At 42.8% G+C, this 27,500-nt stretch overlaps 4 protein-coding genes and 1 long non-coding RNA gene across 6 annotated transcripts in view; 4 read left to right on the forward strand and 1 right to left on the reverse strand.

Moving 5' to 3' along the window:
• LOC143486011 (uncharacterized) overlaps nt 1–6,208 on the forward strand; it is a 9,268-nt gene extending 3,060 nt beyond the window's left edge. Inside the window, exon 7 of the mRNA XM_076985779.1 lies at nt 6,061–6,208. Coding sequence (XP_076841894.1) covers nt 6,061–6,075 — 15 coding nt within the window. The 3' untranslated portion in view covers nt 6,076–6,208. The remainder of the gene's footprint in view (nt 1–6,060) is intronic.
• Nucleotides 1–27,500, forward strand: part of LOC143485908 (uncharacterized) — a 67,829-nt gene that overhangs the window by 8,770 nt on the left and 31,559 nt on the right. The window lies entirely within an intron of this gene.
• Nucleotides 5,215–18,785, reverse strand: LOC143485906 (uncharacterized). The gene is made up of 22 exons (XM_076985592.1): nt 18,325–18,785; nt 17,689–17,823; nt 17,298–17,390; nt 15,670–15,807; nt 15,294–15,470; nt 14,376–14,540; nt 14,036–14,101; nt 13,753–13,870; nt 13,450–13,555; nt 10,692–10,927; nt 10,079–10,204; nt 9,684–9,810; nt 9,139–9,307; nt 8,841–9,053; nt 8,505–8,622; nt 8,202–8,307; nt 7,659–7,894; nt 7,026–7,184; nt 6,631–6,757; nt 6,259–6,428; nt 6,018–6,173; nt 5,215–5,760 (listed from the first exon to the last, which is right to left on the reverse strand). The coding sequence occupies exons 1-20, from the start codon at nt 18,410–18,412 to the stop codon at nt 6,393–6,395; spliced, it is 2,739 nt and encodes a 912-aa protein (XP_076841707.1). The 5' UTR covers nt 18,413–18,785; the 3' UTR covers nt 5,215–5,760; nt 6,018–6,173; nt 6,259–6,392.
• Nucleotides 18,186–21,633, forward strand: LOC143486017 (uncharacterized). 2 transcript variants are annotated; one of them, XM_076985785.1, is made up of 4 exons: nt 18,186–19,333; nt 20,189–20,281; nt 20,358–20,434; nt 20,646–21,633. In XM_076985785.1, exons 1-4 carry the CDS (start codon nt 19,223–19,225, stop codon nt 21,601–21,603), a joined length of 1,239 nt encoding a protein of 412 aa, XP_076841900.1. In that variant the 5' UTR covers nt 18,186–19,222; the 3' UTR covers nt 21,604–21,633. The 2 variants fall into 2 exon arrangements, with proteins under 2 accessions (XP_076841900.1, XP_076841899.1); XM_076985784.1 differs by having other exon boundaries at nt 18,186–19,110.
• The window catches only part of LOC143486007 (uncharacterized), a 1,397-nt gene continuing 111 nt past the window's right edge, over nt 26,215–27,500 (forward strand). Inside the window, exons 1-3 of the long non-coding RNA XR_013123101.1 lie at nt 26,215–26,414; nt 26,498–26,573; nt 26,731–27,500. The exon at nt 26,731–27,500 is cut by the window's right edge and continues 111 nt beyond it. This is a non-coding gene — a long non-coding RNA (uncharacterized LOC143486007). The remainder of the gene's footprint in view (nt 26,415–26,497; nt 26,574–26,730) is intronic.

Below are 27,500 nucleotides of genomic sequence, written 5' to 3' on the forward strand. Positions count from 1 at the left end.
CCCCACTTTGGGAACCACTGCTCTATAGTACGAAGTGTACAGTTATACAGCTGTATACAGCAACTCTAGTTGAGATGTAGTGGGTAGGGTATGTGTTAAATACATGTAGCATATATGGAACAGACGTGGAGTATGATGGCATTATTAGTGACATCTCGTGTGTAACTTTTCTGTTATAGTCTAATTATGGCAGCATTTTGGGGCTAGAAGGCCTTTGAGTAGTGTGTGTGTGTGTGTGTGTGTGTGTGCATGAGGGGGTGTTTTTCTTTGTTTTTGCATGACATTCACAGCATGTGAATTCCTGAGATTCCTCACACACACACACACACACACACACACACACACACACACACACACACACACACACACACACACAACCCTGGCTTCCGTACAGCTCACTTAGCAAAGAAACAGTGCCTGACCTTCTTCTTCACATCTTTGGTTCTAACTTCAGTGGATCGTGCATGTCCATATTAGTTTGGCTGCACTCCGAGAGCCGGACCATCACACCGCACAGCTGTTCACAGATATCATGCGTATAGCTGTTGGTATGGAGCCCTTTGGTTGTGCCCTGATTCCTTGGAAACTCATTCTTTCATTCCTCTACTAGGAAATCACCCTGGATGCCCAGTGAGTGGTCAGTCAGCAGGCCCCTCCCCCAGGATGGACTCCACTGAGGATCAGTCAGCACGCTGACTTAATATGTACATAAATGGCTTTCACAAATATTCTTGCATGTCTTCTTGCCTGTTAAAATGTACTCTGATGCAGTTCTACAGACACAAAATGAATTTGCACACTGATCATAAAATTTAGATTTTGCTCAAGGGATATAAAAGAACTTTTAAACTAGTAATTGCTGCGGTTAAAAAAAGGATTTTCTTCTGTAAATATTTAATGTCGTTTAGTTTTGTATTTAATGCCTTTTTCTTTTAATGGTTTTGACTGAGCCTCCAAATGTGTAACTGGCTGTTAGACTTTCTGATTGGGAGACCACAGGCAGTACGGGTCGGCAGCAACTCATCCAGTACCATCGTGCTTAACACAGGGGTGCCTCAAGGATGCGTACTGAGCCCCCTTCTATTCACTCTGCTGACACACGACTGCACACCAACATACAGCTCCAACTTCTTCTTTAAGTTTGAGGATGATACAACTGTGGTGGGTCTCATCAACAACAACGACGACGAGACAAATTACAGAAGTGAGGTGAGCCGCCTGGCCGGGGGATGTGGTCACAACAACCTATCTCTGAATGTGGAAAAGACAAAGGAGATAGTTGTGGACTTCAGGAAATTGCCCTCCCAGCATGCTCCTCTGAACATCAATGGTACTGCTGTGGAGAAAGTGAGCAGCACCAAGTTCCTGGGTGTAGACATCTCAGAGGACCTGTCCTGGAGTAAGAACACCACATCTCTAGCCAAGAAAGTACCAGCGCCTGTACTTTCTCTGCAAGCTGAGAAGAGCCAGTGCTCCATCCTCCATCATGTGCACCTTCTATAGGGGAGCCATCGAGAGCGTCATGACCAGCTGCATCACAGTGTGGTACGGCACCTGCACAGCATCCTGTCGCAAGTCCCTCCAGCACATTGTGAGAGCAGCTGAGAGGATCGTGGGCACCACTCCCTTCTCTACAAGACCTTCACAACTCCCGCCTCACTCTAAAGGCCCTAAACATAGCGGGTGATCAGACACACCCCATGTACAGCTACTTCAACCTACTGCCATCAGGGAGGAGACTACGAAGTCTACAAGCCAGAACCAGTAAGCAGAGGGACAGCTTTGTTCACCAGGCAGTCAGGAGGATCAACTCACTCCCTGCTCTTCCACTCTTTTATCCTTAATAAACAAGACACATTTCAAAATCAACAACAACACTCAAGTTCAACAAAGAACTCTAAACTGAGATTAACTATTTCTACACCCATCACTGTAGTCTAACGCTCACTCAATTTGCACTCCTGTTACATTTGCACATTATATTTATAATTCATTGTATACATTCACTTTAATCCTAATTACACCAGATTCCTCATACATTCACTTTGCACATACAGTATGTTTACCTACTGCTGCATACGCCACTTGGAATGTAAATGTCAGAGACCTTCTATTTATTTTATTATATATATATATTAGGGGTGGGACACGATTAAAAAAATTAATCGAATTAATTTGAAGCGTTGTAATTAATTAATTGAAATTAATCGCATTTCAGTATTTAACATGAGAAATATTAATTTAAGTTTGAATGATGAATGAATCAATGAACATAAGCATAAACCTCAACATCTTGTTTATTTTTCCACCAGTCTACTACATAGACCAATAGATGAGTGCAGAAAACAGAGCAAACAGTATTCAGAACACTGAAAATTCTGACCAAAAATATAGTTTAATTTTGGGAGTTTTGCTTAGGATATAGTAAGAATAAGAAGTAAATCAGAAGATGTTTTAAATACCATATTAGATTTTTTTAATTTCCCAGGCCTCTGCCACAGCGATAAAGTCCTCTACACAGGCATCTCCATAGTGCCTAGAAGTGTCTTCTGCATGTTCAAAGCAAATGACTGGATCTTCCATTCATCATCTATAATATGAGCTGTCACACCAAGATAATTCTTGTTGCTAACAGAGGTCCAGTGATCCCCAGTCAGAGCCACATTACGCTCTTCACAATAACCTGTTTTACTTCCCTTTCCTCATCATACAGCTGCTGCATTTTCTTCAACATTGCGTCAACTGATGCAAGTTACGAACTGCCATCCAGAAAGACAATTTGCAGCACTCCTACATAAACCGTAGCGCTCGACACCGAACGGCGGAGGCGTTTAAACTCGCCACGTCTTACTTAAGCCTTCGACAACAGAGAGCGGTCTACAGTCCACAACAATCCATCTCGACAGTGAATTGGTCAATTTGTCCGACATGGACTCTGACATTTTGTTTCCTAATTTGAACCAGAGGTGGGACCAAGTCAGTGTTTTGCAAGTCTCAAATAAGTCCAAGTCTTTATCCTCAAGTCCCGAGTCAAGTCTCAAGCAAAGACAGTCAACTCAAGTCAAGTCTCGAGTCAAGACAGGCAACCATCAAGTCAAGTCCCAAGTCTGAAACTTGGAATTTCAAGTCCTTTCGAGTCTTTTTTTTTACAGGCATCAACGCTTTACGAATGCTACGCTGATGCGTTTCTTTACTCGTTTTGTTGGTGTCCGCCAGCCAAAAGATGACAGATCGTTTACATTTTATCTTCTCCTAATTACATAAATGTACTTAAACAAGAATGTTTCGTTACATCATTTTACACGAAAATAGCAAGCTTCATCGTAAGCAAGATGCTGTCATTACGAATGGTTATTCTAAACATTTGGATAAAATGTTTAAATATAGACTAATAAAAGGTTAGGGTTATTTTTTCATTGTTTTCTGTTATTGTGGGCTCACAGTGTACTATTGTTACCTGGAGATTCAGTGGGGTCACATATTCTGATGGCTGCCGTCAGAATTGGTGACCCCAGTTAAAAAGGCTCACCTGTACATCCCATTCATGATTTCTTTGTTGGCTGCAATGGTGAGGGGATGGTAAATCTTGTTTACGTAATTAAGAGACGATAAAATGTAAATATAAACATCTGTCATATTTTGGCTCGTGGACACCAACAAAACGAGTAAAGAAAGTGCATCAGCGTAGTTTACGTAGCATTCGTAAAGCGTTTGTGCCTCTGAACAGAAACTGTGAAATAGCGCCCCCTGTGGTCACAAAACTCGACGGTCACAGAATCTGGTGTAACACAGGTCTGCGTCAGAAGGACGGAAATGAAATTAATGGGGCGCACTTTATAAATATTAATATGCGTTTTAAAATTTAGATTTGGGGTAAAAAAAATCAAGTCTTTGCAAGTAAACAGGTTCAAGTCCAATTCAAGTCCCAAGTTATTGGTGTAAAAGTCCAAGTCAAGTCTAAGGGCGTACTCACACTAGGCTCTGTGATCCGGGCCCGGGCACGGTTGCCTGCCTGAAGCACGGTTCACTTGGCTAGTGTGAGCGCTCCAACCATGCCCGGGCCCGGATCAGTTAACCGTGCTCGGGCCCGCTTGAAGAGGTGGGCCAGGGCACGATTCATGTGGACTCGGGAACGGTTCGCTTCTAGTGTGAGCGCTATCCGTGCCCGGGCCCGCTTGGTGCCTCGTGTGATTGGTTCATTTCGCTGGAACTCAAACATGACGTCAGTGATGCGATGCTCACGTTAAACAGTCATAGCGGCAAAGCGATTAGCAGACAATCGTTGTGTTAAATTATCGATAAATCTGTGCTTGCACCGTGTTTCTGCACTCCCAAAACGACTCCAAAAATACAATAAAAAGAGAATCGTGAACTCCATAGTGTTGTGCGAGCGCGCTTTTTTTCCAAATAAAGCGGCGTTGTGATGACGTAAGCGTGCTCGGGCCGGGTTGCTGAAGCCAGTGTGAGTGCAGGCCAGAGGGGGAGTGGGGAGGGGGGATAACCGGGCCCCAGCACGGAACCAGCAAACCGTGCCTAGTGTGAGTACGCCCTAAGTCTCTGAATATTTTTTCAAGTCAAGTCAAAAGTCTTAATATTAATGACTCGAGTCTGACTCTAGTCCAAGTTATGTGACTCGAGTCCCCACCTCTGATTTGAACCCCAACATGTGGTCGAGTGTTGACTGGCAACACTGCTCGTACTAGGAATACATTTAGCAGCCAAGTTATCATTACTGACCTGCGCGTAACATGTTTTGCGTTGAGGTGGTAACGAAGGGTGGAAGTGCTCCTGTGATAAGCGAACTCCTTCCTGCATAAAGTGCAAATAACACTATTTGTGTTTGTACTTCCATCTGGAAGTTTCTTATATTTAAATTTCCCATCCACCAGCGTAGCCTCTTCAGTCATCTCCACCATGCTCATCTTATTGTACATCCATATAATCTGTATGTCTTGAACTCGTGCACCGAGAAACATTCCACGGTGCAAAAGTGTCTCATGCGTTAATCTTTTTAGTTCGTTAATTTTCCTGTAATTAATTAATCGAAATTAACACGTTAAAGTCCCACCACTAATATATATATATATATATATATGACACTTGTCATGGTGACTATAGATATATATTGTCCTGTGATTGTTATTCTCTGTTGACATATTCTGAGGTAACTGCAAATTACATTCTGCACAGTTACCTCAGAATATGTCAACAGAAAAAAACAATCATAGAACAATATATATCTAGTCACCATGACAAGTGTTAGTATTTCAAAGTGCATGTTAAACCTGATGTGATTCGCTAAAATCTGTGCTCCTTATTTAAAAGGACTTCTGAGTTTAAGGATTTAGCTTTCTGCTAATTCAAAATGTTAAAAACATTTGACTTTCTTCCTCTCTCTTTCATTTAAAGTGCAGGCACAGTAAGAAATGCACAAACATCTCCATCTTCAAGTAGAATCCATGTTGGGCTTTATTTTGGTCTGGAGGTCTGGCTGGCAGCTCTCAGGTGATCGGGAGGTTCTTCACAAACTCGTTTAGGCTCTTGCGGATATTGGAAGATTGGTAACCAGCGCAGTCCAGCAGTGCCAGACCCATGTGGGCATGAAGGGCTTGGCATAGGTGGACAGTGGACCCCTCACGCTTCCACCCCTGCCGTGGACCGTACCACTGTTGCTGGAGGTCCCCAGGAGCTACCAGAGCAGAGGGAGCACCTTCTGCTCAACCAGTTGTGGCTTGCAGGGGTAGAGTTCCCTAACCAGCTCTATAAAAAGAACATTTAAAAGGAACAAAGATAAATAAATCAAGGATACACTTGGGTGAAATCTTCACATACATTGTAAAACAAGCTCACACTAACAATGGACATGACTGCCCTCCCTCTACTCTGGAGCATCTGAGCTTTTGATATTTCTTCAGATGTGCCAGCATTTAATGTTCTCCAACGTATGACCCCCCCATACAGATCACTTCTGAAAGTTGCTGAAAACATTCAAAATCAATTCAGTTCAAATGAGTTACCGGGAACATGTTGCCCATGACCATATATGGGTTGTCCTTGCAGTCGGCCACCAGCTGATCAATGCGCTCCCTGAAGTCCTCAAGGACACCACCGCCATGCGGGACACGACAGAGCGCAGGTTCCGCACCTGCAGGAAAGACGACGTTCCTGCAGGTCTGATGGGAAGGAGGTTCACGGATAAGCGGTAAGGTAAGGTTCTCAGGAAACAGCAGAGGAGCATTTGCCGAGGTCAGCCGTTACCTTTCAGAGGTGCCGCGTCGTCTGGGCTCACGTCCCTCACCGTGTGCCTAAGGCTGCGCTTCATTCGCTGCGTGTTCTGCCGCTCCGACTATGCGGCTGGAGCTTCTTGTTGCTCCAGACGAGGCTGACACATCTTATCTCTTCGCATTCCTAGACACCTTTGTCCTCTCCTGGGAATACATACATACAAATCACCACAAAACATGGAGTGATGATATTGAAGTCCACATGTTGCTTCATACTTTGATTCTATCCCAAAAGTTTCAAGCTTTAAAAGTTTTGTGAATGAGCTTTGTTTAGTGAGTAAACATGGGGCATAGTGGCTGAATGGGATAAAAAACCCTCATCATGTATCCAAACATGAATCGCTACCTTGGATTTCAGAGTGTGGACAGTGTTCCTGATGGTTGCCAGGTCTTTGGCAGGGATGCACTTTTCCACCATCTTATCAAAGTCATGGTGGGAGGACAGGAACAGCAGCATACGCCGGCCAAAGCGCCTGAGACGAGGAACAGACCCCAAAACAGGAGAGAACCGTGAGTGAGGGATCCAATACTCACAGCACACCGACCATTTATCTTACAGCACACAATTTTACAAGGACGTCTGTGTCTAGAAAACACGATAGTCCTTCTATTACTCTGCAATTTACCAGCATTTGCTGACTTCAGAGTATCAGACTAGGAGACTAAAAGAATCAGCAAAAGATTACTATCTGGGAAACTGAATAAGCTTTGTAGAATTCTCGTTCTGATCCCAGTACTAACCTGGTTTCTTGGGAAGCGTCCTGTGCCAACTTGGAGACTGCAGGAATAATTCGCGCTGTGACGTCTTTCGCCCCAGACAATAAGCGGCCAGCACCAATCTTCTCTACCAAAGTAGCCAAGTGCCGAGCAGTACACTTTCTTACTGCAGCATTCAGATGACTTTTGAGGAAAACAGAAGGAAAAAAATTAGGGCATTCAAAAAAAGAAGGTAATAACTATTAATCCATCCAATCAATGTATACAGTACAACTTTTAGCTTCTATAAAGAAACTTAATGATCTAAGTGCACAATCAAATGATCATATTCTATTTGATGGCTTAGTTTGCACCAGTTAGTGTCCATCTGTATTTTTGAAACAGAAAATGTTTGTATGTCCTCTGTGCGCTAGCTAACTAGCCTATTCTTTAAGCAGTGTGAAGGGCAGTTTGGATCAGCAGAGCGGAGGTGGAATGCAATAAAAAGAATTTCTAAGAGGATAAATAACTAAAAATATTGATTATAGGCCAGGGCAATATTTTGAAAGAACAATGGAGAAGTAAAAACAGCAGCCAAAATCAGTGCTGTGTTAGCTTCTTGTGACTGTTGTTGCTATCTGAAAGCCACAGTTTAAAGCTCACTGCATGCTAACTGACCAGAGTCCTCCAGCGAGAAGGGCGTTCATGCTCCGAATGGGGGTGCAGTTCTGCACCATGCTGTCCAGAGCTGTGTCCACGTCCTGCCTGATGAAGGCATTGGACTCCGCTGCTTTGTGGAGGAGGACCTTAGCTGTAGCCTCCACTTCCTGGTCCATCCCTTTCTGCAGGCTGGAGTACAACTCCCTCAAGGACACCACCGCCATGCGGGACACGGCAGAGCGCAGGTTCCGCACCTGCAGGAAAGACGACGTTCCAGCTCGTTTCAGCCACATCTAACACTGCCACCACCATCGTAATAAGTATAATCCAACACTGCAATGTGTTATGTAGGCGGAAATACCTTAATCACTAATTACAGTTAGATATGCCATCTGAATTTCAATTAGATGAGAAATGTTTTTATAAAAAAGGAATTTCAAAGTACTACGCTAACTCTGACTTGACTTTGTCAGCAACATCACCTGTAATGTGTACATGCTAATGGTGTCTGCCAATTTTAGAATTCAGACAGATACACAGTCAGCAAATGTAGTGGCTTACCTCTTGAATAAGAATAATACAGACATCATGACGCCTGCTGCCAAGCACATCAGAGTGATTCTGAGCCAATCTACGGATGAACATCAACCCTTCAATTTTCTTCTCCCTGTATGAAGATATTGGACATAGACACACACTGTAACCATCGGCTACTGAAAGAAAAAAATGCTACAAGAAAAGGGACAAAGAGGAAAAAACTTCTCTAAATACATGCATACTTACCATATATGCAGAACACCATAAATGACTTGCTGTTTAACCTGCCCTAGCCAAATGCTTCAGAATTTTGCAGGTGTGACTTACCAGTCATCAGAGCTAAGCAGTCTGAAGCTCTGAGCGAGAGCGAGGTCTGGATTGGAGAAGGGCCGTAAAGTCTGCTGCTCGTGGGGATCCTTCGTGGGAGTTCCTGGTTTGAGTTCATCTAGAGAGGAATACCAGAACCCAAACAAACTGACTAGGACTTTTAGGTCTACCAGCTCAACTTTGGTTCAAATCAGCTTGAAGACTGACTGCAAAACATTATTCAATGTGGTAAACTAGATTTAAAACATTGTTGTGTAATGCAGTGTTAACAGCAAAGCAATTTACATGCAAGTGCAGTGATCACACATGAAGCGCTGAAGAGCAGGCAACACTCACCAGAGTCACGTGGTCTGATCAGTCTGATAGCTCGTCTGCGTCGTGGCAGCATGTTTGTAGTAGGGACAGCCGTGGGGGGGCTGGGATGAAGCGGAGGACTCAAACTTTTGACGGGACTTCTGGGGGTGCGTGCGTTGCTTGGGATCGAAGGCAAATCATCCAGGAGGACACCAGTCTTAGTCTGGGCTGGAAGACAACTGTTCAGCTGCAGGTCTGATGGGAAGGAGATTCACGGGTAAGCGGTAAGGTAAGGTTCTCAGGAAACAGCAGGGGAGCGTTTGTCGAGGTCAGCCGTTACCTTTCAGAGGTGCCGCGTCGTCTGGGCTCACGTCCCTCACCGTGTGCCTAAGGCTGCGCTTCATTCGCTGCGTGTTCTGCCGCTCCGCCTGTGCGGCTGGAGCTTCTTGTTGCTCCAGACGAGGCTGACGCATCTTATATCTTGGAATCCTAGACACCTTTGTCCTCTCCTGGGAATACACACGTACGAATCACCACAAAACATGGAGTGATGATATTGAAGTCCACATGTTGCTTCATACTTTGATTCTATCCCAAAGGTTTCAAGCCGGTTCATTTTGAACCATGCTCTGTCCTTTAACTACTGGGTCTGGGACTACAATGTGCATGCCTTACTGTAAATACAATGTGTGGTGCCACGCACTGCCCTGTACTTTAGTATTTGTTTACAATATATGTCTACCATCACAGTTTAGATGTTTTTTTTATTGCAGTCTGTTTCACCTAAAAGTTTTGTGAATATGCTTTGTTTAGTGAGTAAACATGGGGCATAGTGGCTGAATGGGATAAAAAACCCTCATCATGTATCCAAACATGAATCGCTACCTTGGATTTCAGAGTGTGGACAGTGTTCCTGATGGTTGCCAGGTCTTTGGCAGGGATGCACTTTTCCACCATCTTATCAAAGTCATGGTGGGAGGACAGGAACAGCAGCATACGCCGGCCCAAGCGCCTGAGACGAGGAACAGACCCCAAAACAGGAGAGAACCGTGAGTGAGGGATCCAATACTCACAGCACACCGACCATTTATCTTACAGCACACAATTTTACAAGGACGTCTGTGTCTAGAAAACACAATAGTCCTTCTATTACTCTGCAATTTACCAGCATTTGCTGACTTCAGAGTATCAGATTAGGAGAGTAAAAGAATCAGCAAAAGATTACTATCTGGGAAACTGAACAAGCTTTGTAGAATTCTCGTTCTGATCACAGTACTAACCTGGTTTCTTGGGAAGAGTCCTGTGCCAACTTGGAGACTGCAGGAATAATTCGCTCTGCACCAATCTTCTCTACCAAAGTAGCCAAGTGCCGAGCAGTACACTTTCTTACTGCAGCATTCAGATGACTTTTGAGGAAAACAGAAGGAAAAAAATTAGGGCATTCAAAAAAAGAAGGTAATAACTATTAATCCATCCAATCAATGTATACAGTACAACTTTTAGCTTCTATAAAGAAACTTAATACACTTATGTGTGATCTACGTGCACAATCAAATGATCGTATTCTATTCGATGGCTTAGTTTGCACCAGTTAGTTTACATATGTAGTTTTTTAAACAGAAAATGTTTGTATGTCCTCTGTAAGCTAGCTAACTAGCCTATTCTTTAAGAGGTGTGAAGGGCAGTTTGAATCAGCAGAGCGGAGATGGAACGCAATAAAAATAATATTTAAGAGGATAAATACCTAAAAATATTGATTATAGGCCAGGGCAATATTTTGAAAGAACAATGGAGAAGTAAAAACAGAAGCCAAAATCAGTGCTGTGTTAGCTTCTTGTGCCTGTTGTTGCTATCTGAAAGCCACAGTTTAAAGCTCACTGCAGGCTAACTGACCAGAGTCCTCCAGCGAGAAGGGCGTTCATGCTCCGAATGGGGGTGCAGTTCTGCACCATGCTGTCCAGAGCTGTGTCCACGTCCTGCCTGATGAAGCCATTGGACTCCGCTGCTTTGTGGAGGAGGACCTTAGCTGTAGCCTCCACTTCCTGGTCCATCCCTTTTTGCAGGCTGGAGTACAACTCCCTCAAGGACACCACAGCCATGCGGGACACGGCAGAGCGCAGGTGCAGCACCTGCAGGAAAGACGACGTTCCAGCTTGTTTCAGCCACATCCAACACTGCCACCGCCATCGTAATAAGTATAATCCACCACTGCAATGTGTTATGTAGGCCTAAATACCTTGTATTGGAGACAGCTAAATGCTATTTCACTGTGACACCCAAAAGGGAATCCTTTGCCTAGAACTGAGCGACTGACTCACCCAGATTTCTTTGATGGTATGTAAAGATAAACACTGATTCTTTACAACAGCAACAGGCCCCAAAGGACCCACATCCACAATGGTGTTTACCTCCCAAAAGCCTACAATGCTGACCTTATGATCTCCTGAGCTTGGGAGAGAGGCCATCTAAGAGAGGCTGGTCAAAACCAACCTTCGTCGGAGGACACTGGGACCACAGTCAGGAAGGACCATAAAACTCTAAATTCCAACCTTATCTGATTGCCCACAGTTTAAACCCACTCTACGTCCTGTGTTATAATCCAGAGCTGAAGATACAAATATTTCAGAGATCTCTGTAACTCCAAATCTGAACTGTACACAGAATTGGGATTCAGCCTACAGGAACCAGCTCGGCTAATGCAGTCTAGAGACACCGAACTTGACTACCTTCCATACAAAGAAAAATTAATTATTCTTGAAACCAGTATTCAGCTTTCCAGCCTTAAGAACAAAGGACCACAAGACCATTTAAATGTGAACACTGTGCCATGTGGTTGACAAAGACACAACTTATGATCTTTCATGTATTCAGTATTAAGTGATCTTATTGGAATACGTGTTACTGTATAAAAACACCACATTGATGCATATCTATGTATTAGTTTGTATGTTACTCATCGAATGTAATCATTCTCATGTGTGCTTAGGTGACCTCACATTCATGCCTGTCTGTGCATTGTGTGTCATTTGTTGTCCAAAAGTGGAAATTGAGAATGGCTCAATGTGTAGACTAATAGAACCAAATTAATTCTTGTTTAGGCAGAGTATGTAAGACAATTTATTTAGGAATAGTTTACTTTGTCTTAGAATTGTGTTAATCTGTCTTCTTTGGTTAAGTCATTAACTAGACCTGGAAAGACGGGCACTCCTCGCTTCCCCTCTCTCTCTCACTCTCTCTCTCTCTCTCTCTCTTTCTCTCTCTCTCTCTCTCTATTTCTCTCCCCTGTCTGGGCAAAGGTCATGAATATTCATTAATAAAGGCCAATGGTCAATGGCCTGATGAACATAAAAGCGCCTTACAATTACGCCCCTAAAACTTGTTTTAAAAGCCCTAGCTCGAAGCGAAACAACGAGCTTGGCAGCCTGGTAATTTGGGAAGACTTGGAGAACTTCGCCAGACTCGCCGAGACTCAAAGACTTGAACACGCCAAACCATCGCGACTGTTTGATGGACTCACGCCGAACACCGCAGTGTCCAGTAGAGCGATGCCAAGAGACCGCAACTAAAGCTCTCACCGAGTCCCACAGAAGATTCTTCTTTATTTTATTTTATTTTCTTTATTCTACGTTTCGTCGTCAAAAGTACTTTTATTTCGTCTAGTCGTTCAAGTCAAGCTCATCTTCTTTCTCAGTCAAGTATCTGTACAAGTTTGTCTGCGCCCTCCAGCTGCGACTGTGACGTCACCGCTAAGTTTCCGCGACTCGAGCCGTCTCACGTGACCTGCTCCGCAGACCTCAGCTGCCTGAAGGAACGAACCGTGAACGCGCACCGGTTGGTCCGCATAACCACGCCTCTTCTTCGAAGTAAGACGCTCGGTTCATGTGCTGTTTTGGGGTTGCCAGCTTCTATCTCTCCCGGAGTCCAAAATAGTAAATACTGTTGCCATTAACCTGCCCAAACTTCCTCTTTCTTCTTTTCTATTCTCTCTCTAAAGACCTTGTGTCCGTCACTGGGTCCTACGCTAGTTAGGCAAGCTTAAGGATAGTCATATAATCCATTTAAACCTCATGACCGTCGATAACTATCATTCGCTGTTATTGTTTAATTTTATATTCTTTGTTGTTCACTATTATATCCTTGGTTTAGATTAGGAAATTCACATATAGGTTTAATTTCCATTTGAGCCAAATCATTCATATGCTTTGTATAAATTGTAACATTAACCATTTAATAAATGTGGACATTTATTCATCTGGTCACGGTGGTAAATGCATATTTTGGTCGATGGTATTAGGTCACTGCGCGGAACCAGAACTTAACCCTTTAGTAATGAGACTGATCAAACCATATTCCACCTCACTCCGTTATCACAATACTGGTTCCTGAGCAATCAGGATGGTGCCCCGTTCATAATCCATAAACTAACATATGTATCCGCTACAACCTTAATCACTAATTAGTTAGATATGCCATCTGAATTTCAATTAAATGAGAAATGTTTTTATAAAAAAGGAATTTCAAAGTACCATGCTAACTCTGACTAAAATTGGCTGACTTTGTCAGCAACATCACCTGTAATATGTACATGCTGATGGTGTCTGCCAATTTTAGAATTCAGACAGATACACAGTCAGCAAATCTAGTGGCTTACCTCTTGAATAAGAATAATGCAGACATCATGAAGCCTGCTGCCAAGCACATCAGCATGATATTGAGCCAATCTACGGATGGACATCAATCCTTCAATTTTCTTCTCCCTGTATGAAGATATTGGACATAGACACACACTGTAACCATCGGCTACTGAAAGAAAAAAATGCTACAAGAAAAGGGACAAAGAGGAAAAAACTTCTCTAAATACATGCATACTTACCATATATGCAGAACACCATAAATGACTTGCTGTTTAACCTGCCCTAGCCAAATGCTTCAGAATTTTGCAGGTGTGACTTACCAGTCATCAGAGCTAAGCAGTCTGAAGCTCTGAGCGAGAGCGAGGTCTGGTTTGGAGAAGGGCCCTAAAGTCTGCTGCTCGTGGGGATCCTTCCTGGGAGTTCCTGGTTTGAGTTCATCTAGAGAGGAATAAAAGAACCCAAACAAACTGACTAGGACTTTTAGGGCTACCAGCTCAACTTTGGTTCAAATCAGCTTGAAGACTGCAAAACATTATTCAACATGGAGAACTAGATTTAAAACATTGTTGTGTAATGCAGTGTTAACAGCAAATCAATTCCAACCTCTGCCAACTACTCCTTCACACATGTCCTCAGCAGGGGACGCCCTGGTGCGTTGCACTTGAGATCCTGAAAAGCACAATACATATTAACACGTACTCCATCAAAAATCCCAAATATAACTTCTGGTTTCATAGTGGTTTCTTCATGGTGCAGAAAAACATGTCCATGGGTGCAGGCATAGCAATGTACAAGAGGATCAGCAGGGCCTTTTTGTTTGTAGTATAGGGCTTTCAAAGCAGTTTTTACTTTTTTAATACTTTTTTTTTTTACTTTTTTTGTTGTTGGTGGTGCAGCAAATGATTTGGATGCAATTTCCAGGAGATCAAAAGAGTGAGCTCACCTTTGGCAGGCCTGAATGCACGGAGAGGCTCTCGGCCAGAAGGTTTGGGGAGTGGAGGCAACTTTGTGAAGGTGGGCGGAGAAGGCCTCATCAGTCCTGACGAGGTGACTGTCGTGCGTGAAGTGAGCACAGGCAGTGGGAAACACCTGCTGGAGTCAACTTCACCTGCATGGGTGAATAAGGACATTAGCAGAAATTAACTCACCATAACATTTCTCAGTGCCTTAGTACTACGTTGCATATGTTTCTTTATCTGAAAGTGCCACTGAAATATGATTCAAGCAAGATGGACGGAGAACGGCAACTTCTCATATGCATCTTGCTACAATTCATGTAATGGCAGCACAATGAAGTAGTACTGAATAACTGATAGCAGGGCATCCGTGAGCCCAGAAGCAGGAAGACATTTATCAGAGCTTCAGTAAATGTGTGACCCAGTTTTAGTTTAGCTTAGTTATGATTCTTTTAGTTCATGAAATCTTACATTTCAATACAATTTGATTCAATTTAATTATTTCGGCACAATTCAGAATTATTTTAATTCTGATACTGAAGTGCCAAACTACAGTACCGCCTAGCTCTGCTAATGGCCAACACATCTCGCCTCTGCTAGACACTGTTCCATTACTGAGTGAAACCATGTCAGATGAAGATCATCAAATTTGAGTATTTTGTACATTTAACAAGTGGTGACTATAAATGATCTAAGTATATGCAAATTTTTTGGTTAAAATTAAATTCATGTAGTATGTATGACACCACAAAATTAGGTCTGCTCATCACTTTACCACTGACGTGGGAACAAGTGCAAGACAAGCTTAGTGCAAGACGAAATTAACTTAACCGGGCACCCAAATAACCGGCCATGCCTCACTGTGTGTGCCTAGTATGTTCTTAGCAACGTAGCCATGCGCTCACCAGTACTGTCCCTCCACGGGTCCGGGTCTCTGCACCGAGGGCTCGTGTCTCGCTTGTGTAGTCTACGATGCAGAGTGGGAGTGAGCTGCACTCCCGGAAGAGTGACCAGAGGGTAGGAGGGCAGTAGGAACGACCCGGGGGGGTTCCCAGGCAGCAAGCGGCTGGATTTGGGCAAACCTGCATGGGAAAGGGCATCCATGATCATGAGTTTAGCTCCGCTCATTTGACACCTGAGTGAAGTTTCTGACTAACTGATCTCCTTGTTCCCAAATATCGTTTTTACCAATACCAAAACAAATTACGCAACATTATAAATTCTACATTTTGTACAGGTATTTCAATGACATATAAAGTAAAGCCAACATCAATAAGTCACCTCTACCAGCATCCCTGGGGTTAGCTGCTTCGAAGATGTCTGGGAGCAAGGGTTGAAGATGTCTGCCGCTCCGGTGAAATCTCCCCACTCTCTCTCTCTTCCACCCTGGAGAGTGGAGCTGGGGAGGCTCCACTGAACCTGGACATGAAACACAGACAGAACTGTAGAGGACACGTTCAATCTTCAGACCAGCATATGAAATTAAGACCTGCAGATCATACTGCATTTTAAATAACAATAATAGATTATGATAATCAATATTTTGGCATGGCTCAAATGTATATCAAGAGTAGCATTAAGTGGATAAACGAAATGTGCTAATGAATAGGAGCAATTTGAATAACATTTAAGAAAACTTAAATTCATAATCAAATCTGCAGATGGCAGTGAGGAGCAAAAGTGGCTATGGGAGAGTTGTGGAGAGCTGTGGAGAGCTGTGGATCGGAACAGCGCAGGCCTGGGGAGTGGGGTGCTGGCACAATCAACTGACTGCAATAAAACAGTCAAGTCTAGTCTTGCTTGTAAGCTCACATTGTCCTTGCCAACAGAAGTGGGTACAAAGAAGTGCGTACCACTGCTTAACGCTGGCCAGGTGATACCCAATACTTAAAGAAGCCATGTTATATAGATTACAAAGATTAATAGATATATGCTTTGGCAGCAGTCCAGATGAGGTATCAGAAGCCAGCAAAGCAACATGACAATGTTTTGTTTAGACTGTTTGGGGGTGTACTAAAATAGTGATAAATGACATCTGTAATCCATATACATGTATTATCAGTATTATACTATGCTGGTATAATAATGATTCGAAGCATTATCACCTTAGACTAAACACAACCGCCTAGCAGATAACGAGTGTCACAGTACACCCACACTGTATGTGGGTCGTCAAGGTGCCCACTCTAATGTGCTCTACTCTACACCAAACATATCACAGCTAAAGTAATGAATGGAACATGAAATACATTAAATTCATATGTCTTCCTCTGGTCCATCTGGTTCATTCGTTTGTCTTCCCCTGTTTCTAATAAATACTGTCCCCATGTTTCATAATACAAATATGCAGTCATGGTCACTTGGCAGTCATGGTCCGGGTCTTGTGAGGGTCGTGGGTTCGATTCTCAGGCCTAAGGCCATGAGTGAGGTGCCTTTGAGCAAGGCACCTAACCACAACTGCTCCCCGGGCATGTGGTCTGTGCACCACAGCCCCCTAGTAATCACTAGTGTGTGTGTGTGTGTTCTAATTGCACAGATGGGTAAGAGCAGAGGACAAATTTCGATTGCGGTGCTGCAGAAAGTTGACGACCTCTTCGTACTATGCACTTCAGCATCAGCTGACCCTGCTACATCAGTTTACGTGGCCTACCACTTCGTGGCTGAGTTGCTGTTAATCGCAAACTCTTCCATTTCCTTATAATACAGCTGACTGTCGAATTTTAGGAGCGAGGAAATTTCACGACTGGATTTATTGCACAGGTGGCATATTGTCACAGTTCCACGCTGGAATTCACTGAGCTCCTGAGAGTGACCCATTCACAAATGTTTGTAAAAACAGTCCGCGTGCCTAGTAAAAATATCTTATCAATGTCTATATGAAAGAAGACAGTTATCGATGAAGAACCCACCAGCAGGCTGGAGGTAGACTGGATCCATCTGCCTCAGAACCTCGCCTTGAACATGGGGCTGAGCAAGGTGTCTCCGCCTCTCCATGTCAGGGCCTAAATGCAAAACACCAACCCAGGGCACAGAAGAAGCATGAGCGTGTACTGTTAAGATCATCAGGTCTATAAGAAGGGCTACAGTGCCATGTGAATTCATTACAATGTTGAAGAATATGTGATGTCATATTTTCTGATAAAACTGATGTTTTACTGGTCAGGTCATGTGCAGAAAGCTGATGGTTCTACACCTCTGCCAGACCTTACAAACAAATGTAATAAATGTTTTTTTCTACTTCATCATGCATGGTTATTTGGTTTGTTGAATACGCATGTAATCTTCAGTGTTACACAGTACCAGTGTGGAGTGGTCCTTCTACAGGCATGTAGACATGGCCGACATCTGAGGGTCCCGCCGTCCTTCTGTGAGGGAAGGGTGCTGGTCCACAGGGATCCGTGTGGATCACTGTCGCTTGGGGGTTGTAGGGCACACCTGAAAATCCCACAGCAGGTAAAGTGAAACCCAGCATGCCTCCCAGTGAGGCTCAAATGCCTTGTGTTTCCCAATGAACAAGTGATTATAACAAGGGCTATGGTGCCATGTGATGTCATTAGAATGTGGGGAGAATCCTTAAGAATTTGTGATGTCATGTTAGAAATCTGTTTCTTTTTAAAAATGTTTATTTTTATTTGCTTTTTCCATGGCCACATGAACAATGTTAAGATTTATGAAAATTGTGCTGAGTCAAATAAATAACCCATGCTCCATTAATTATATTATCCTGTACACATGAAATACAGAGCTTGACAGTCATCAGTAGAATAAATATACATGTTATTTTTCTGAACCTTAAAAACCCACTATATAAATGTGTATATTTAACTTTTAATTATTATGAATAAGCCTATAGAATCCATACTCATAAGAATTAATATACTGTCTTACATAGAAGTATAAAATTATGTATAGTATATGAAAATTTATTTTTCTCACCACGAGTGGTAAAACCTGGTGTGTCTATGAAGTGGTTCTGTTCCTGTCCAGGCCTTGGCTGGTCAGTTCTCCTTTGGTAAAAACTCATTCTCCACCTGAAAAATAGAAAGAATAGAAAGAGAGAAAGATCTAGAAAAAATAGAGAGATTTGTTAGTTTTGTATGTATCGTAATTCACAGAGCAAAATGTCTTGCGACTTGTTCTGAGCTTTTCAGCATCAAAACTGAATCCAAACATTCCACCTTCCCAACCAAACATTCCAAAGTTGAGTATCACGTGATATCACAGTTTCCTATTTTTCTAACCAAAACACCAAATCAGCCAGGCTGCTACAATAACCTGATGCAGCCTGGCTTGTACCCAAAGGGTTCATACCAGAGACCGTTTATATTATATATATACATCAAAGAAATGAATAGAAACTAGCTAGCAGTGGTGCTAACGACAGCTAGCGTCGCCACAGCGGGCGGAAATTATCATACAGTTAAGCCCGCCCACTAAGAGGGAAGATATGATTGGTCAATTTTGCTGTCATTTGAAACTGGTATTGCGCTGATTGGCCTAGGTGCACGCATCACTTCCTCGTTTGGTGTCAGGATGGTACCATAGTTCCGGTTGGTATACGGAAGTGCCGATGTAATGGCCGAGTCTAAATTCACAAGGAGTTCCCGAAGTTTACCGTCAACGATGTGCGTCGTATTGTCAGAGCATCAAGTACAACGACACAGAGTAAACTTGAAAAGGGTTTCAAGTTCTACGTTTCATCCTACCTCTGCAATTTTGAAGGTAAGTGGCTGACGCTAGTTAGCTAGCTAGCCTGAGGTGGCAGTCTAATGAAGTGATGTTGTTTTTAGTAACGAACCAACCTGTCCTAGTACTAGAAATGCCTTTTTAAAACATGTTTGTATTTCTGATGGAAGTATCAGGCAAAAGTAAGGCTAACGAGATAACAGTGAGGGCTCACTGCTACAGATCTATGAAGAAAACAGATACGCCACACCAGCTGAGAGTAGGACTGGTTAAAATGACACGAGTTCTGTTCAGTGTCACTTTCAAAGTTCTGTTGAACAAGTTCAAAAGTTAGTTCAACACAAGTTCAATCTTTTATCCTTGCTCTTACTTCACGTAAGCTGTGATAAACATAGGCATTGGTTTTTAAAGCTTACAATGGTAGCCAAATGCAGAGTAGCTGAGTGGGAATCATTAGCAGTCTATTTTGCCTATAGTAAACAAATGGGAGTTTATTTTATAGTTCGAGCTATTGTTATCTACCTCTATGATTCAAAAGCAGAATATAGTCCACCTCAGCTATTCTTCAAACTGCATTTTCTAAAATCTGTCAATCTGTCTTTCAAATCTTTCATCTTAACTTCTTTATTAACATGTGGCTTCAACACTTACACCTATTAACATATTCTGATAACACTCTTCAAGAAGCAGTTGAAGTAAAACCTGTTCTGTTGTAGGTGGTGGAAACAACAAAATAATATAAATATAAGTAGGCCTGTTTCACTCCTATGTGTAAGCATTTCATCTGGAGTGAAAATGAAGTTTACATCTAAAATATATTTAGTTTATAGTTGATTGAACCATGCACAACACTGTAGAATAGAAAGACAGTATAGCCAAGTGTTTTAAGAGTGATGCAAAACAGCACAAACGTTACATGAGACAATAGACAAGTGACATTCACCACTAACAACATGATGGGACAGATATTGCGCCTATTGACATTGCTGAAGTCTTCTTTTCAGGATATTACATTTTGCCTCTTGTGTATTTCAGATGACATTACATGATTCAATGCCAGTTGTGCTCATTAACAGCAACTGCTCTTGTGTTGCTGGTTGCGTTGCTTTTCCAGACTGCTCATTATTCTGAATCTGGCATGTCTGTCGTCCCTCCTGTCCTTTCATGCACACAGACAGAACAGAAGTGGCATAAACCACCAACAATGGTTTGTCTTATTTCATTATTTAATGTTAGTTAATGTATCACAGTCACTTTACTAACACCATCTTTTAAATTAATAGGGGGTGAAGCCTGGACACGTGGATGCCATGGTTGTCCTAAAGCCAAAACCAGGTGCTACTACAGCCAGTGGAGTTAGGTATGTAGTACCAAATTTAATAGGCAGATTACAGTGTGTGGTAAAAAAAATAAATGCTTTTGATCATCTGATAAGACCCTGTTCTCTTCAAAATTTAATTTAGCCTCGTTGTACTTCAGATGACATGTGATATGTGATTCACAATCAGTTGTGCTCGTGAACAGATTACAATGTGTAAAAATAAATGTTATTCACTCTTCTTTTATTTCAGAAGTACACTTTTCAAGGGCTACAGCGGTGAGCTCCCACACCCGGCCACCCTCAATCCTGGACCAGTCTACGCTGGAATGAAAGCAGATTCTCTTCCACTCATCTGCACAATGAACATCTCGCCTGACAAGCCACTTGTGGACTCCATCTTTGGGAAGGTACAAGTTGGCAGTGTACTGTCCTATCAACAACCACCACCTCCATCTGACAGTGTTGTCATACATGAGGATGCACCCCCATTCCCGAGTCTGCCACTAGAATGTTACCATCTAAGCCCACCTGAATATTCATTTGTGCCAACACACCAAGAACAGCTACACCTAAGCTCACTTTCTGTGACCTTGTCACAGTCACACCTTATTGAGGAGGCAACAAGATCCCAAAGTGCTACACCTGAGTGGCATTCACTTAGGAGAGAAAGAGTGACTGCCTCACATTTCAGAAAGGTGATCTACGTTAGAGGTCCAGGTGCTGCAGAAAGCCTGGCAGAAAAGATAATCCGAGGGACACGACAAACAGCACACATGAAGAGGGGACTTGAAATGGAAACAGGGGCCTTAAAGGACTATGCACTTCTGAAAAACTTGAACTTGACCAAGATGCATCTTGGCTGGGTGCATCACCTGATGGACTTGTATATGACCCACTTGAGCGTCCATCATTTGGGCTTGTTGAAATTAAGTGCCCAAATACACAAAGCTATGTATACTGCAAATTCCTTAAAAGTGGCACAAGGCCTACACAAAATGAAGGAGAGCCATTGTTATTATTGGCAAATTCAGTGCCAGTTATTGATTACTGGTATGCAGTGGTGTGATTTAGTTATCTGTGCCCATGATGATATCTTTGTGCAGCGAGTTTACAGAGATAGCAGTGTATTAGAAGAGGTGAAAAGGAGGTGTGACATGTTTTTCTTTAACATTTGCATGCCAAAATACCTCTCTATGCCCAAGCAATAGAAAATCATAATGAAGACATGAACTCATGAACAATTAAAACTATTTCAATTTATTCTGTCAATTGTATTACTATTGTTTTCATTTCATTTTTTACAAATACAGTAAAAGTTAAGAAATACATAATGTTGTATTGTGTTGTGTCAATTTTACATATAAAAGTGAAAGCATTTTATACAATTAATCATATTGCACTGTACCTTAACATTGCAGCCAATATTTACAGACTAGCATGACCTAAAGCAGGGGTCGGCAACCTTTTTGACTCGGAGCCACAAAAGCAAAATAATTGGAAATTTATTTCAGTGACGATGACATGTCACTCAAGCGAACCGAAACTAAATACCGGACATTTGTGAAATTCCACCCGAACATTGTTTTAAGTCTCAAAAATAATATAAGTTAATTAAATACTCATTAATTCTATTCAAAAGCTGAGCCGCATCAGAGGCATCAAAGAGCTGCATGCGGCTCCAGAGCTGCGGGTTGCCGACCCCTGACCTTAAAGGGATCATTTTAAGGTTAGAGAAAATAAATAAATAAATAAATCACTGTAATTCACATTACACCATCTGTCTAATTCTGGATTGAGAAGCAGCTTTACAGTCGTATGGGTCCAGATCCCTAATGAGCAAGCCAAGGCGACGGTGGCAAGGAAAAACTCCCTATGGTGGTGGGGTTTAGGAAGAAACCCAAAAGGGAACCCATCCTCCATTGGGCGGCCCGTTAGCACCGGGTGCGCAGGATGGTTCTACAGATAATGTTTAAGGTCCTTGTTCCCCGGCCAAGTAGTCACAGTCTCTTTGGTGTAGATGGTGAGCCTCAGGTAGGAGCATCAGCACGTCCTCTTGCATATAGTGTCATTAGCGTGCACACAAACAGGATGTGGTAAATCTCTCTTATTATTTGAGTGTTTGGAGTTGATTTAAGTGCTTAAGCTAATATTACTGTCATTTAATTTCCCTCGCAAAAGTCCCAAAAACAAACACAAAAAGCAAGAAGAATGTTCAATATAACCCACAAGCACTTAGTGTTGTGCTGAAGTCCTCCCTGAGGCCGGTCTGCAAAACCACACCCACTCAAAGGGGGCGTCAGCTCTGGCTGGGCTGGCTGGGACTAGAAGGCTCAGGTGGTAGTGGGTTGTGACCTGCTCTCGGGCAGGTAGAGGACCATCTCTAGAGACACCAGCACATTGAATTCAAAGGCGATCAGCTCCATCCTGCTAATGTGGAAGCTCTCCTCCAGCTCCTGCAAAGAGCAGAGACAGTGAGGGGCGGAGTTAGTGAAGGACCTGGAGCGCTCATTCTGATTGGCTGAGCTTCATGGGAATTTGGAATTCAGTGAACAGAGCTCCAGAGCATGATTATACTTAGATATTATTGAAGCAATTTAACGCTTTAACATCTGTGTTATCTACCACGTTGGTGTGTGTACTCTGTGCAGGAATAAAATGAAACTAAATGATTATGATATTGTAGTGAACTTGCAGTGACTCAAATCAATGGTTATTGTGGGGCTCGTAAAAGCTACCTTACAGAAAAGGCTGTTTAATACACGTCATTAAAAATAACAGTTGCATTCCTGCAGACATCACATTCTTGACATTCAATAGACTCAAAATGCTATCTTGTATAGCTACAATACAATGCTACACATTAACTACAATGTCCTGTTCAAACTCTTGAACAATGTCATGTTCAAGCTCCTCTTGATTACAACAGTAGTTCATCTCCTTACACACTGGCTCTTCCCTTAATATCCATAGCACATAATGATGTGCTTTCCTGTGTGATACTAATGTCATTCATTGCTGTGAACTGAATACATATACACACACATACACACACACACATTTATGTATGTATGTATTATGTAAGCATGTGTACTGATTCCTTCTCCTAGCAGGTTCCTCGTGCAGCTCTTTGATTGGTCCTTTCTGTCTGGTCTGCACTCACGTCCATCAGCTGTTTGTCCTCTTGTTTCTGCAGGTCGCTGTTGCTCTTGGTGGCCAGCAGGGGGCAGGCGGCGCCACCAGCTTGTGGTTGGCCTTGATCAGACGGCCTGCAACACAACCTCACAGGACTGAAATCTCTGGTTAACTCTAATTTTTGTGACTTAACTGGATGTGTAGGCTATTCTATATGAAGCACATATCTCTACATTCAACAAGGGTTATTTTAAGGGGAGTATGATTTTGGTGAGGCCAATACAGATAAGTCACAAAAAAAAAAAAAAAACAAAACAGACATTTCAATCCTGTGAGGTAGTGACTATAACTTAGTTCATTGAGCACTTTAGTTTTGTCCTTACTAGATATTTAGACATAACACTGCTTTAACTAGTGCTTTGTTTTGATAGTTTGACAACAGGCATGCCACTGTAAATAACTGGTTAATATTTACGGTGTGAGAAAGGGAAATTATGCCATCAAACAACTTGTTTTGTTTGATTCTCCTTATTACACGTTCAGGATTATATACAGATATACATGTCTCAGGATTATGTATAACTTGAGCATTATTTTAATGTCAGTGATAGCCTATCCATGTTCTGTATGCAAAATCTATTGTCATAAAATAAGCAAACGGGTCCAGGTTCCATTCTTGGGGTTCTTATGCCATGCACATTTTTTTCCTCCATTTTAAAACACTTTTTTTACTCAGCCCCACCCACAATGATCTTAATTTGCTAAATAGGTCAATCAGGTTTTAGAAAAGGTAAAACACAACGTGTGGCATAGGATCCCCAGGACTGGTATACGGAACCCCTGAATTAAACAAAGTCATTACTAATTTTGCTTACCCTCTTACAGATTGGACTTTCTGATTCATCTCCTGTTGTGCTGAGACACACATGCTGTTCACGTGTCGCAGACACTGCCCTATGCAACCGTATAGTGGCTTTGCTTTTTCAAACTGCACATTTTTCTCAGTGTGCCAGTTGTTCCCCCTGTACACAGCTGTACTGAAACTGAACAGCGCTGGCACAAAACTTGGACAATCGTAAGTTTATAATAATCACACTAGATGAATGATCTAATTTAATGCACTTCTTCTTTCGGCTATTCCCTTTCAGGGGTCACCACAGCGGATCAAACTCCTCCATCTGGCCCTGTCCTGAGTGTCCTCCACTGATACACCAGCCACTCTCATATCCTCTACCACTGCATCCATAAACCTCCTTGCTCACCTGAGGCACTTCCTGATTCACAACCTCTACCTCTTCTAACCTTCTTTCCCTTTCATTCTCTTGATTCATCAGCTCCTCAAAATACTCCTTCCACCTTCTCAAGACACTCTCCTCACCAGACAACACATTTCCATCTTTATCCTTTATCATCCTAACCTGCTGGACATCCTGCCCATCATGGTTTCTCTGTCTGGCCAATCTGTACAGATCCTTTTCCCCTTCCTTAGTGTCCAACTTCTCATACAGCTTGCTATGTGCCTTCTCTTTAGCTTCTGCCACTGCTCTCTTTGCCTTGCGACACATCTCCTTGTACCTCTGTCTACTTTCTTCATCTCGCTGAAAATCCCAATTCTTTTTAGCCAACCGCTTTCCTCTCAAACTTTCCTGAACGTCCTCATTCCACCACCACAACTCCTTGTCTATCTTCCTCTGTCCTGAGGTAACACCAAGTACCTTCCTAGCCACATCCCTCACTGCATTTGAAGTCTCATCCCAGGTATCCAGAACACCACCACCATTACCCAGTACCTGCCTCACCTCATCCCCGAATTTTACACCACAGTCCTCATCCTTTAACTTCCACCACCTGATCTTAGGTTCCGCTCTCACTCTCTTCCTCTTCTTCACCTCCAAAACCATCCTACATATCACCATCCTATGCTGTTTAGCTACGCTCTCCCCAGGTAACACCTTGCTATCACTAACCTCTTTCAGGTTTCGTCTCCCACAGAGGATATAGTCGACCTGTGTGCATCGTCCACCACTCTTATATGTTACCCTGTTATCTTCCTTTATCTTAAAGTAAGTGTTAACTACAGCCATCCTTTTAGCAAAATCTACCACCATCTGTCCTTCTGTATTCCTTTCATTAACACCATATCTACCCAACACCTCCTCATCACCACTGTTCCCTCCACCAACATGTCCATTTAAAACTGCTCCAATAACCACTCTCTCTTCTTTAGGAACCCGGAAAACAACTTCATCTGACTCTCTCCAGAATTATTTTTTCTCCTCCACATCACAACCTACCTGAGGAGCATAAGTACTGATGACATTCATCATCACCCCATCAATCTCCAACTTTACACAGATCACCCTGTCACTTACTCGCTTTACCTCCACTACACTCTTACTAAATTCATCCTTCAGGATTACCCCTACTCCATTTCTCTTCCTGTCTACACCATGATAGAAGAGTTTGAAGCCACCACCAATGCTCCTGGCCTTGCTCCCCTTCCACTTGGTCTCCCGTACACACAGTATATCTATCTTCCTCCTGTCCATCGCATCAGCTAGCTCTCTCCCTTTACCTGTCATAGAGCCCACATTCAACGTACCAACTCTAACCTCCACCCTCCTGCTCTGCCTCCTCTCCTTCAGCTTCAGAACCCTCTTCCCCCCTCTCCTCCTCCTCCTCCCAACAGTAGTCCAATTTCCGCTAATGCCCTGTTGGACAACAGCACCAGTGGTGGTCGTTGTTAACCCGGGCCTTGACCGATCCGGTATGGAATTTCTGTTTTTGATCCGCATCATTTGATTTGGCGCAGTTTTTACACCGGATGCCCTTCCTGACGCAACCCTCCCTATTTATCCGGGCTTGGGACCGGCACTAAAATACACTGGTGTGTGCACCCTAGTGGCTAGGTTATCTAATTTAATGCACTGCCTGAATTAAATTACAGCAACTTTTGTCCATATTATTAAGGTGTAAAGCCAGGAGCAATCAACAACATGGTGATCACAAAACCTGTGCCAAATGGAACATCTCAAGGTGGAGTTAGGTATGGTGCTTAATTACTTCTAATTAGACATGCAATTGTGCAGTTTAGCTGCTCTATCACAAATGTATAGTTACAATTAACTTTAATTTAAATATTACAATTTAATATTAAACTAGATGCTTATAGTTTGGGGTATTGTCTGTACTTGAATTTGTAGGAGTGGACTCTACAGGGGCATGGTGACCACTATAGGCATGGCATCCCACAAGCCAGCTGTGCAGTGTGCATTTGGTATGGTGCAGGAAGGCAGTGGTCTGTCATATCAGCAGCCTGTGTTACCATCACGACACATCACTCTCCACCCTGATGTGCCATCAACCCCACTTCTTCCTCTAAAAGACCACCACCTTAATGCACCCACCTGTGCTTTTGTGTGCACTGAACAGGAACTCTTTCACCTGAAGTCTTTGGAGGTGTCACTTGATATGGCTCACAGAATTGAGATGTCAACTCTGGCACAAGCCTAGAGTAACAGCGTGACGTGTTCGTGAGGTGTGCCATGTCAGAGGGCATAGCTCTGCAGAGTCCCTTGCTGAACGCATCATCAGAGGTACCAGACGGACGGCTGAAATGAAGAGAGGTCTAGAGATGGAGTCCGGAGCAGCATCTGAGTATTGCAGGATACTCAATGTAAATCACACACCATGTGGCCTCATCATCCACCCAGATGCTCCCTGGCTTGGTGCACCCCCTGATGGTGTCGTATTTGACCCCACTGAATACCCCCAGTTTGGCTTGGTCGAGATTAAATGCCCTAATGTGAAGAATTACATTGACTGTAAGTATCTGTATATGGAGTACGGATGTTCAAAACTAAAAAAGACATGCGTATTACAGGCAGATTCAAATGTCAGTTACTAATCAGCGGGCTTCACTGGTGTGATTTTGTGGTGTGGGCTAAAGAGGATTTTTTTGTGGAGCTGGTTT

This window comes from Brachyhypopomus gauderio, unplaced genomic scaffold (assembly GCF_052324685.1).
Source record: "Brachyhypopomus gauderio isolate BG-103 unplaced genomic scaffold, BGAUD_0.2 sc43, whole genome shotgun sequence".
Lineage (NCBI taxonomy): Eukaryota > Metazoa > Chordata > Actinopteri > Gymnotiformes > Hypopomidae > Brachyhypopomus > Brachyhypopomus gauderio.

Bases quoted from the DNA above. Each gene is read 5' to 3' on its own strand.
- LOC143485906 (XM_076985592.1), bottom strand. From the start codon at position 18,412: ATGAGTTTTTACCAAAGGAGAACTGACCAGCCAAGGCCTGGACAGGAA. The intron at 14,102-14,375 runs GTGAGCTCACTC...TGTGCTTTTCAG, and splicing joins TGCATTCAGGCCTGCCAAAG to GATCTCAAGTGCAACGCACC. The intron at 7,895-8,201 runs GTAAGCCACTAC...TCTTTCCTGCAG, and splicing joins GTATTATTCTTATTCAAGAG to GTGCGGAACCTGCGCTCTGC.
- LOC143486017 (XM_076985784.1), top strand. From the start codon at position 18,964: ATGGCCGAGTCTAAATTCACAAGGAGTTCCCGAAGTTTACCGTCAACG. The intron at 19,111-20,188 runs GTAAGTGGCTGA...TTGCTTTTCCAG, and splicing joins CTACCTCTGCAATTTTGAAG to ACTGCTCATTATTCTGAATC. The intron at 20,435-20,645 runs GTATGTAGTACC...CTTTTATTTCAG, and splicing joins ACTACAGCCAGTGGAGTTAG to AAGTACACTTTTCAAGGGCT.